Source organism: Haematobia irritans, chromosome 1 (assembly GCF_050003625.1).
Source record: "Haematobia irritans isolate KBUSLIRL chromosome 1, ASM5000362v1, whole genome shotgun sequence".
NCBI classification, from domain to species: Eukaryota; Metazoa; Arthropoda; class Insecta; order Diptera; family Muscidae; genus Haematobia; species Haematobia irritans.
Genome location: NC_134397.1, coordinates 88,343,290 through 88,356,167, shown reverse-complemented (window position 1 = coordinate 88,356,167; position 12,878 = coordinate 88,343,290). Strand labels below are relative to the sequence as shown.

Sequence of the window (12,878 nt, the reverse complement as noted above, 5' to 3'; positions counted from 1 at the left end):
TTATTTGCATTTTAATGCTATGACAATACTTGTCGTATACGCGTTTGGTTCGAGTATGAAACTAACACGGTAAATGGTTTGATCTCCTCAGTAGCCAATTTCCTATCTTCCTCAAGTTTATTGTTTTTGATTCCTACGATGCCGATTGGTTTAACACCGCAAAGCACCGCACACGAACATGGTTATACCACCAATATGATATCGAACGGTAATTGGTGTCTTACTCACTGTCACCAACATTTTGTGGGTAAGATTGCAATACAAAAAAGACACCTGTTGCAGTTCTCTGGTGGCGTGTGCTTCCAGTAAATGCTGGTGTAGTCGTTGCGGAGGTTTGTATGGGGGTTTTTAAATGTTGAATTAAAGTTGTCTGATAGTATTAGAACAAGTTGTCTACATTGTTGTAAAAACTTTAATATTGTCTTGTTAGCCGTTCATTGGTGTTGCAATACCTTTTTAATGCCATTCTTGTCTCTAAACCTTATTGGTATTTCATAGAATTTCCTCTTCTTTTCCTTACTAATTGTCGGGCCCTCCAATGTTAAATCAATTGCTACTGCTCATTTTTTCTACTTCCTACCTTATTTAACGATAAACTAATTTTTAAAAACAAAAATGATCAAAACATTAAATAAAATGAAACCTTAGTCCAATAAAAAATAAAAAAAATTATATATGTCATAAACTTGACATTTAAGAACACCGATAAAATTTGGTACAAAATTTGTGGTGTACAATGGGCTCTGACAGACATTAACTTTTTCTTAAATATAAATTAATTTTTAAATAAAAAATAGAAAATAAAAACTGAATCTAATTAAAACAATTATATTATTAAAAATCCTAGATATATACATTTGTATGCTAAAACCAAAAACACTAAAAATAAAAATTTTGGTTTTGTTTAAAATAAGTCGACCCTCTTTGAATAATATCAGACCCCTCTTTCCCACTGGACACTCTGGGCACGTGCACAGGTCCCCGCGATAGATACGGGCCCCTAGTTCCTGCCAGATTGCTTAATTGTATTATGAAGATGTTAATGAGAAAGTGTAAGAAATGGAATGTTGTCATTTAACAGAATAGTCGAAAATTGTGGACAGTGAACATTAGAGAACTAATTCTATGTTAAAAATATATCATCTTTGGAAAGATAACATCATTGAAGACACCTTTCTAAGTATAGAAATCGCAATGAGAATCTTTTTAAGCATAATGGTTACTAACTGCAGTGGTGCAATGGTTAGCATGACCGCCTTGCATACACAAGGTCGTGGGTTCGATTCCTGCTTCGACCGAATACCAAAAAGTTTTTCAGCGGTGGATTATCCCCTCTCAGTAGTGCTGGTGATATTTCTGAGCTTCTCTAAGTGGTTTCACTGCAATGTGGAACGCCGTTTGGACTCGGCTATAAAAAGGAGGTCCCTTGTTATTGAGCTTAACATGGAATCGGGCACTCAGTGATAAGAGAGAAGTTCACCACTGTGGTATCACAATGGACTGAATAGTGTAAGTGAGCCTGGTACATCGGGCTGCCGCCTAACCTAACCTACTAACTGCTGTGGGGAACTTTCCTTCTCCAAACTAAAAGGAATTAAAAATGAATTGAGAACTACAATGCTTCAAGAGAGATGAAGATTAGGGTGATCGCTGATGTCCATAGAATGTGATGTGCTAAGAAGCATAGAATTTAAAAAAGTGATTAACGATTTTGCCTGTCTAAAATCTAGAAGGGTTTCTCTTCAAACGACATAAATTAGGCGGCAACACTGATGCCAGTCTCTCTCAACGCCAACCTCTGCTGTCCATGGGAAAAGATCATTGAGTTGTAAAATTAAATTAAAAAGAAGCAATTGAAAAGGATAATGAAAATAATGGTAATGCTTACTTGCTTATATTTAGGTACTTGGGTTGATTTCCTGCATCTTTCTCCCCCAATTTCATTTCAGAATTGTTCCAAATTTGGTTGAAAATTGCTCCACTTTATGAGGTCTAAGATATCTTTACACCCAAAAATCCCCCTAAATAAATCTTATCCCTAAAAATCCCCCTAAACGTGAAAAAACCCTTAAATTTGGGGGGAAAACCCCTAACCAGGCAACACTGTGCCCATCACGAATGCATTTGAATTCCTCATTCTCTTTTTTTAACATGGAGATCCTCTCTTCCAACTTTTGCATACCCTCACCGAGTTGTTGTATTTGAGTATCATATTTGTTTAACAGCTTCGATTCAGTTTCGTCCAATCTCTTGTTAAGACAAACAACCAGACTCTGTTCACTCTCTTTTATCATTAATTGTATTTGCTGTAGCAAACTATCTTGAGACATGGTAGCTGTCAAACGTCGTGCTTTTTTGTTGTTATCCGCACAGAGTGATTCTTCCCTCTCCCTTTTGGCAGATACCGTTAGCTTTTCCATAAGCTATTCATGAAAGACGTTACTCGACTTTTGTATTTCAGACAGAAGTAGTTGTTGGTACTCACTCTCAATTTGATTTCCTATTATTGCCTTTTTTTGTATTCGGTTGATTTTGTGTTTGAGTGTATGTGTGTATAACTTCCCAGCAAAAAAAGCGTCGCCAAAAAAGTAATGAAAATGTTCTTTTTGGATCCGGAAGTGGTGCAAAATTGACGCAGAAGCGATGAATTTAACATGGGCTTGTCATAGGACGGAAGTCCTCCATTTCAACAGCCGTTGCACTGAATTTGCATCACTTCTTTAGGTGTGATCCGAATTCAATGTTTTGGATGTAAATTAAGAAATTCTGTAATATTTTGTCAAATAAATAATTTTTATAATTTTTAATGGATTCTAACGCTTGTCGGAAACGTTTGGCCTCAAATATTTTCAAAAATTCACAATTTTTTCAGATTGGATTTAGCATTTATTTCGACAAAATTTAAATGATTTGTACTAGAGCATTGCATGAGAACATTCATTCATAGCGCACACAACTTCACTCATGAAACGGTTCGAAAAGACTGAATAATCTTCGTTGATCGAATGAATAAAATGAGAACACTGGCTTGATCGAATCGGTTCGAATGAATGTAAATGTATGAATGAGACATGGTTTGAATCACACCCAATAATTCAGTATCGAGTGAATGTTGTTGTGTCGTCACATCATTGAAGTTGTGCATTTGTTTCCATTCTCGGTCGCAAGCAAACATTCGATTGCATTTGGTGAAACGGGATAATCGAGAATACTCGAACATTTAGCGGGAGTTTCGGGAATTTGCAAAGTTCTCGAGTATATTATGACAAAAAATGGAATCATGCTTAATGAGAAAAGAAGTCATACAGTTTGTGTTTCTTTAGATATAAGTGTGTAATTAATAGTTAAGCTTATTGACGATAAAATGAGTAATTCTAACAAGGTAAATGTTTAAATTTGTTATGTTTTTATATGTAAATAGCAAAAGTAAATTTATTTTTGTATTTTTTGTCTGTTTTTTATACCATCCACCATAGGAAGGGGGTATATTAACTTTGTCATTCCATTTGTAATACATCGAAATATTGCTCTAAGACTCCATAAAGTATATATATTCTGGGTCGTGGTGAAATTCTGAGTCGATCTAAGCATGTCCGTCCGTCCGTCTGTTGAAATCACGCTAACTTCCGAACGAAACAAGCTATCGATTTGAAACTTGGCATAAGTAGTTGTCATTGATGTAGGTTGGATGGTATTGCAAGTGGGCCATATTTTATCAAAATTTTATTTCTATAGAAAATTTTGTCAACATTTTATTTCTATTGAAAATTTTGTCAACATCGTTTTCTATCAAAAATTTAATCAAAATTTTATTTCTATAGAAAATTTTATCAAAAATTTTATTTCTATAGAAAATTTGGTCAAAATTTTATTTCTCTGGAAAATTTTATCAACATTTTATTTCTATAAAAAATTTTGTCAAAATTTTATTTCAATAGAAAATTTTGTCGACATTTTATTTCTATGGAAAATTTTGTCAAAATTGTATTTCTATAGAAAAAGACAAAATGTTTTATTTCCTTTAAATACGATTGCCCCTTATTTTTTATACGAAAAAGTGAATTGCATTTTTAACGATTACTTACTATAATGCCCAAAAATATCATCCCAAATGTTTCTCCTAAAAACTAGAGCAATATTTTGTTTTGTTGTTAATACCTTTTTACATAGAAATGCAGAAGGTTTTGTCCACTTTATGTTATTTTTTTTTACTTCATACACAAACGCCTTTCCATCAACTTACAACTAAACAAACGTACAATACATATAAAAGTTGTTGTTATTGTTACTACGTGAGGGCAAAAAAGATTCGAAATCCTCGATTCCTTCACTATGTTTTCGAAAACAATTTGACTCGTTGTGTTTGATCCCGAAGACTGAAGTTGTTTGATTGACCGTTTCATACAACACAAACGAGAACGAGTTATGGTTGTATTCGAACTTACAAACATCGGTCCAAACGGGAACGACTACAAATCTCTACCTTACTTGTTGGGCTTCGAGATGTTCTCGAACACAAAAATATATGACCGATGCAATGCTCTAATTTGTACCATTTTATAAATTCTTACTCTGTTTTTAACCTATTTGAAACAAAAAAAAGTTAAAATTACCCATTAAAAGTATGAAAAAACCAAGTTATAAAAAATTGAATTCAAAGAACTTCCTGAGTAGTTAAAATAAAGAACATAATTGGGAGTGCATCTTCTGGAAGTGCTTTTAAAGTTGTGCCTTTGGAAGAACTTCCAAATTTTTTTGCTGGGTTATGGGGCCAATGTGTTATTTTTATGGACAGTTGGAATTTTATACTGGTCATGGGACTGGTTGTATTTAGCCTATTGGTAGCCACTTCATGCATTTTTCTTTAGAACACAATGAACCTATCCCTTAACCGGTTCAAATGTCTCTATCATAGGATTAATTAACACATTTCTGGCCCTTTTGCATCTATAACAGGGACAGTTCTATTTTTAGATATTTTTTCAGTTATATTTTCCCTACATTTGTTCATTTTTCAACGCTGTGTGTTCAATGGCGTTGTGGCTGAATGCGTTAAACCTCGGAGCGAAAAAGTTTTTCAAATTGTGAAAATTAGATAAGAAAAATAAAAGTAAAAAAAACATTGATAAAAATAAGAAGTAAAATTGGTGGATTTTTTTTAACTGTCTCTCTAACATGTCTATTTGAACTGGTTAAAAACAACCGGTTAAAGGATTGGTTTGTAGGTATCTATGTGGGGGTCAATTGACCCTTCCTATGACAACAACTCCATGTTAATTTCACCGGTCACCTAACCGATTAAAAGTTATAAACCGGTTATAAAGGACAAGTGAAACGACCGGTTTGGGACCCAAGAACTGTAGGATAAATTTGTTTTTTTTTATAAGTTGACAGGCAGGCTTCAATCAAAAAACAAAACACACAGTTTGGATGAAAGCCAGTTGATCAACAACACAGTGGCGCCAGGACACAAAAATTATATAAAAACAGTTTTTTTTTGTTACTGTAAGTAATGTATCGCTTTATGACGTAATTTTTAATTTGTTCAAATGTCTAGAGTACGAGAAAAAAACTTGACTTGTGTTTTGAGCTGGAGAATTATTTGATCGAAAACATTGAACCAAAAAATAAAACTTTCTATTGGATCTTTGCAAAGATATTATTTACTTACTATTCAAATGGTTAAAAACAGCCCAAGCAATGTGATATTCAGATGATTGTGAATCTTCAGGGAGTAACGGATTAACATCCCCACCATTCTCGTTAGAAATCTCATCTACAGGTGTCAGGCTTGAATTCAATTCTTGACCAACATCTTGAAGAACAGAGTTCCTCCCTTTAGCACCATTGCATTTTGCAAAATTTTGAAAATCATCATTTGCACAAAAGTTGACAATTTTCGAGTCGTAAAAATTGACGTCTTTTTCCACAATTTCCTGTGCCAGACATTTTGAACATTTGTTGTCCGCATTTCGTCGAGGAGGCATTGGCCCGCCAGCTATTGAACATGTTATACATTTGCAATACCTGTTGGCAATTATATTATAGAAAATCCGAAAACAAAGAATGAATGAAAAACTTACTCTGCATGGTATTCTAATGAAATATTACATTTCTTACACCTATCATCTACTACTAAAGTATTGGGAGGTTGGTAAAAACCATCAGGCCATTTCATCTTTGTGTAAGACATTATATTTTTCCAAGCTAAACGACGATTTTTGAGCGAACGAAAATCATAAAAATCATTATCATCTATGCTGTCCTGCAGCGAAAAAGCAATGGCATCCTGTACCACAGTATCGAATATATGATACACATCGAGTAGTGATTTACGTCGTTTGCGTTCCACTTCTGATAAATTAAATTTATTTAATTCAATCCAAATGTCTGTCCATCGCTTTTCGACATAATTCATGGTGTCATCGAACTGTATGTAACGTTTTATAAGCTCTGTGTGATGAGATGTCATTTCTTCCTCTTTCAGCTGGAAATAAAATATATTTATCTATCTCAAATTTTTGTGTTATTAGAAACTCACTGTTATTATACAGGCTAACATGGTATCTTCCAAAACCAAATGCACATGTTGATGATATAAACGCTGGCACAAGAGCTTCCATGTCAATGAAAATTTACGTAAAAAATCGTTTTCAAATGCAAAGAGATACGAGGCAACATGTTCGGAAATACGCATTAAATCATCATACCCATTTAGTATATCTAGGGAAAGTAAAAGTATATATAGTATTTTTTTATTGATCAGTGCGCCGAAGGCTTAAATAAAATTAATTAGTTTTGAAAACCAGTAAAACAAAACATTTAAAAATATAGCTCACTGTTCATAATGTATCCATGATGATTATATTATAACTCTCTTGTAACTTAACTAAGGTCATAATCTTTGGATCGCTGTAGTCATACTATATAACTGGTAACATGGTAGAATGTCGAGAAAACAGTGTCGGATTTTCCGGTTATGCAACTGCCACGACTTGTTGCGCAGCTATCTGGAGCTATTACCCATCCCAAGATATTATCCATTCTGAGAGTACGAAAATAATCTGAGTGAAGAGTTTGGCAAGCATACGGTGCCCTCCAAAGCATCGATATACACAAAAAAAATTTTATTTTCTGATCCAATCATGAAATTAATTGATCTAATTAATTTTTAATTGAAATTAAATCACGAAATTGATAGTAATCACAGTTCTAATTGAGCTTCAAAAAATACTTCATCAAAAAATTAATTGCTTTCATTAACAAATTTCAATTAGTTTTTTAATTGATTCAATTAAAAATTTACTTGATGTTGCAAAATTCAATTATTTTTTAATAAACACGTAACTATTTTCAATAACTTCCTCAACTGACTTTGAATTTTTAGTTTGATTGAATTTTTCAAATACATTTTAATTAAAAATTACAAAAATCCAAAAAATGGCTTAATCTTCAGAGTTTGATTAAAATTGTCAATTCATTTTTTCATTAAAAATTTAAAAATGTTCAATCATTGACTTAGTTGATTTATTGTTTCTAGTTTGATTAAAAAAAGTTTTCAGCTTGAATCAACTTTTTAGTGGAAATATTTCGGTGACATTATTTTCTGTGTATATTGATTGGTCTCATACCCCATGAGGTATATATATTCTAGGTCATCGAGAAATCCTGAGTCCATCTGTCTCTCTGTTGAAATCACGTCTTGTTCCGAAAGAATATATGTAAGTCAGATGGTATTGCAAATGGGCCATGTCGGACTTGATACCGAAATTTTCACCCCAATTTGTTTGGACATGTGATCTCGATACAGTGTTGCCAGGTTGGGGGTTTTCCCCCCAAATTTAGGGGTTTTTTACACGTTTAGGGGAATTTTTAGGGGTAACATTTATTTGGGGGGATTTTTGGGGGTAAAAAATTATTTTAGACCCTATAAAGTGGAGCAATTCTCAACAAAATTTAGAACAATTCTGGCATGCATTTGAAAAAAAAAATGAGGGAAGTCAACCCATGTTCTTAAATACAAGCAAGTATGTTAAGCAATGACATTCTGTTTTAAACGCATCTGTTGAAGGATCATTTTTAATATTTGATACAATTAAAAACAAATTAAGAAATGGTATTGTAACATTAAATTATTGGTCTCATAAATTCACGCCTACAATTTTGGCGAATAATGTATATATTTACTGAACTTTAATTTTTGTTTATTTTTTATTTATATTTTATAAGCCGTTGTTTTAATTAATTTGAATTGAAAGATTTATACATTGAATTATATTGTTTTGTCTGCCCTTTATATTGATATACATTTTATTATTATACCCATAGAAAAATTACTTTCCTCATGAACGAAATTTTAGACAAATAAACCCGAATTTGTGAATAGTGGTATAATGACGTTATCTACTGATTTTTATTTACTTCAGAAAAAAAATCTTTCAGTATATATGTTTGTGTTAAATTTAATTTGTAAAGTGTATCACTGCAGGATTTTTTAACGAAATTTGGGACACCTTTTTGGCTTATTAACATTCTTAAATTTTTTGGGGGTTTTTGAAAAAAGTCTAGACCAATTTAGGGGTTTTTTTTCTTAAGATTTGGGGGGAAGAATCAAAAATCACCTGGCAACACTGTCTCGATATAAGCCCTCTCGCTACGATAAAATAAAACGAAATGCCGATTTTTCTTCTTGACCATCCTGGCAACTGATTTTAACCCAATGCTCTCAGTACATTACGTTAGTATTTATTTTCTTAGAACAACACAAAAAAAAGGTCAATATAGGTCCGTACATAGATATTGCCTATGTATAAATTCATTGTTATCGAAACTGGTTTATATAGTCCCTTAATTGGTAATATTTTACCTTATATTCGCTACCTATGGACTAAATTAGGAGACAGTATAGTAATATAACTTGCCATCGACAACTGTTACAACAACAAAAGTAGTCCACTTGCGGGTGACAGTATTTAACAGAACTTTGTATGCAATCTATTGTGGAGGATACATATGCCCATGTTCCCAAATCCACTTCCAGGTGAATGTGAATCAATTCCACGATTTTCGTGTCCTACAATCCACTTTCACCGGAATTTTCGTGAAATCAATTCACTTGCAAAAGTCTTGGTGTAAGTTGAATTATGTCCGAGATGGGTGTATTTCCGGTTAAAAAAAATACTCGCGTAAAAAATTTGGAATGTTTTATATTTATTACATGAGTTTTATTAAAACTGCGTAATTTTTAATTAAAAAAAAATAATAAATTATAATAAGTCTATTGATTCCACTTATTTTGATTTCCGCCTTAGTGAATTTTTGTGTGATTTGTGCAACCCAGCTGGTTACAGAAAAGTTCAAAAAAGAACGTGGAATTAAGAACACCAAATTTTCACGTTCGTGGATATGACGTGAATAGTGTAAGTGGAATTGAAGTGGATATCGGAACATGGGTGATAAGATTCAGCCTGCCGAACTTTGGGCTTATTTTCTTGTTATTTCTATTTTAGTATATACCATAAAATTTTTGATGGCGGTAATCACACCTGTCCTCTTTTTTCAAAGGATAAGATGCGAATTTATCTAACTACCAATGAAGGGTTAGAGGAATACCGATTTTTGCCGATAACAAACAATAGCAGAATATATTGACGAACACAAACATTACCAATTAGTGACTTCAGAAATAAACTTACATATGTGTAGGTACTGAATAATTAAAAAAATACTTGAGAAATACTTACAATTTATCATTTCTTCAGCAGGAAATTTACTTAGGTCGGGCTCTAAAATTTCCAAAAATCCTTCTGCGTAGGCTTTTACAATACATTCCATATGAAACGCCAGTATTTGCAATAGAAGCAAAGGATTATTTAACATTAGTCTGAAAATTATTGAGTGAAAATATAATTAAGAAGTTCGTATGACAAATCTGATGATCCTTACATAGAACTGAAGAGAACAAATATCATATTGTCCGATAAGTACTCATCATATATAAAATCTAAATGTTCTCCCTTTTTGTGATAAATAACTCCGCAAGTAATCCAATATATTTCTTTGTTACTATCAAGCAATTTTTCAAATTTGTTATAAGCAGTGATGTTTCTGAAATGTGAAGTTTATAGAATAATATATGTAATTCGTAATTTTGTCCAATAATACTTTAACATTGGTCCATATGCTTTTATTAGGACATCTAGTAGCATTACTACCATATGTGCGGCTTTAAATTGTTCCACCATTATATGTATAAGAAGCTCTCGATATTCTTCACAATGCTTACATAAACAAAAAGTAAAAAATTCGTCATCCTCGTGTGTTACAACAATGTTGGAAACATCCTAAAAAAGGAATAAGATATATATATATTTCGTAACATATGTTTCATTTTACAAAATGAAGTAAGATTTGATTATTTTTGTAAATTCAAATATAATATTGAAAATTACACTAGTTTACAAAATAATTTTTTTTTACGTACATTTGATGAGATGCGACTTTTCTTATGTATTTTGATCTGCTGTATTTGAAAAAAATTCTACAGTTGAGATATCCCGTTAGTTTTTGCTCTTTTTTCACTAAACAAATTATATCTCGAGTTAGAAATATCCGCTTATATGTTAATACTTAAATGAAAGGTATTGAAATGACAAATAATCGTGTGTAATTGGATCTGTGATAAGTTAAGTGGTTCAAAAACTATCGCAAAAAGGGCTAATTTTCAAAAAAAATCATGTTTTACAGTGACCCTTTTACGCCGGAAAAGTACAAACCATTGAAAACAAAATTTCTTTCTCTTCATGGTCGTATAGATGATACTCGTAAGTAATAAGACCAACTAAAGGTGAGTACTATGTTCGGTTTTTTTTCACCAAAACATTAAATTAAAAGTACAAATATATTTATGAAGACGATTATCGATCAAGTCTTGCCAAATAATGGTTGGAAAAGGACCAAGGAATTGATTGCAAATAATTTTATATTTATAAATTAATTAATTAAAAAAAAGTAACCGTGAAAACAAGCTGGGTTTCAGATTGAAAACTGAACATAGTACTCAGCTTAAAAGAAAAACGACCGATAAATGACAAAGTTATAAGCAATTGAGTGAACAAATCCGATGTCAAATCATGCAAATATGAGCAATATTTAACGTTTTTAAATGATATTCGGGAAATTTTGAACCAACATCCTGGAACTAACTTTTTATAAACATTAAAAAATATATAGATATAAATATGAAGAATTCGAGCAATTTAGTTCCAAACATTCATCAGAGAAAAAATACTTACGAGCAAATGAGAAGGGAATGATAAAACTATTGTCGTCTGAACGAAGACTAACATGTTCCTACAATGTCTCTAAAACTTTTTACACATGGTGAATATCTAAATATCAAAATTTTGAATGCTTTAGCTTATTATTAATAAATTTTTGGGAGTTTTGGTACTGTACAGTACTTTTTACATTCCAAGTAAAAAAGTACTGAATTTCTTTTTTTCAACATGTTCGGATTAAACCTCGTTCCATTTCGTATTTCCTTAACACAATAAATAATCACTGATGTTAGGCTAATAAATATGTAGTAGCTTCCAGTTCTTTTCTAATCTAAGAAATAATTTTTATATTTATATCACTTTTGGTAGTCTCTGATTGTAGTCCTAATTTATTATATTTTTTAATTTATATTCTGCATGAACATAACATAGTCGATAAGACACTAAGCCAGTTACAATTACAATACAATAGCTACTACAAACACTTAAATATTAAAATATATAAATAACAATTAAGAATATAGATCTAATAATAATAATAAATAACACAGAATGAGATTAATAACATTATAATAACAATATAAAACTAAGTTCAATAAAAAATTACTAAGAATGACAACTTAACCACATTCTACTACTTATAAAATTTCGTATTTGAAAATTAATTTAGGTAAAATTGCAGTTATGCATTCTAAAGAAGTTTAATTTAAATGTCAATTAGTACGACACAATCATAAAGTTTTTGCTTATATGTTTTTGGCGTCAAATAAAAAAGACTTTAAAGAGGCAGGCAATATATTAAACACCCGAGCAACTCTTAAAAGAAACGATTTTTCTAACACAGAACATAACTTTGGAATGACAATAAAATATGGGAATTTCTAGTAGACCTACCAAATTTAAAAAAAAATCAACTACAAATCCTGATCCTGAGGATTATTGGATATATTGATTGAAAGACCATTGTCAGTCAACCAACTAACAAGAATATTTATGGAAAAATCAATTGTACTCTGCAAAACATCTAAAAATACACGATCACCTTTATACAATATCTGGGCATCATCGGCGTAAGAAAAAGTTTAAACAGTTTCTAGCACTAACACGACTAAACAAATCATTAATATATATAATAAACATCAAAGGTCCAATCACAGAGCCGTGCGGGACACCACTACTTTCAGTACGAATAGACGAGTTACAGTTATCCACACATACATATTGCCTCCTACCCGTTAAATATGACATCATTAATCCACATGCAGAGCTGGAAACCCATATATATTGACAGCAGAGCGCAACAACCTCCAACCACCTCCGTCAATCTAATAAGAAGTGAAGTAGTGCTTCTATTTGGCCGGAAACCGCATTGACAATCGTGAAGCAGAGAGCATTTACTTATGTATTCGTAAATCTGAAATTTCCTCAAATGCTCAACCACTTTCGACAAAATCGGCATTATAGATATCGGCCTATATTCTTCACTTCCACTTCCCTTTGGTATCGGGACTATTTTCCAGTCAGACGGAAACACAGACGTAGTTAACAATGTATTCACAACATGTAGGACATAATGATTAATAAACGGAAACATAATCT

General features: G+C 32.0%; 1 protein-coding gene across 5 annotated transcripts in view; it reads right to left on the bottom strand.

Annotated features, from left to right (window-relative positions):
* LOC142221381 (uncharacterized) overlaps positions 1-12,878 on the bottom strand; it is a 142,509-nt gene that overhangs the window by 108,870 nt on the left and 20,761 nt on the right. For all 5 annotated transcript variants that reach the window (XM_075291099.1, XM_075291097.1, XM_075291101.1 and 2 more), the window contains 6 exons: positions 10,165-10,343; positions 9,946-10,107; positions 9,744-9,883; positions 6,542-6,723; positions 6,084-6,487; positions 5,672-6,027 (listed from right to left, as the gene is read on the bottom strand). In XM_075291099.1, the coding sequence (XP_075147214.1) occupies positions 5,672-6,027; positions 6,084-6,487; positions 6,542-6,723; positions 9,744-9,883; positions 9,946-10,107; positions 10,165-10,343 (1,423 nt within the window). The remainder of the gene's footprint in view (positions 1-5,671; positions 6,028-6,083; positions 6,488-6,541; positions 6,724-9,743; positions 9,884-9,945; positions 10,108-10,164; positions 10,344-12,878) is intronic.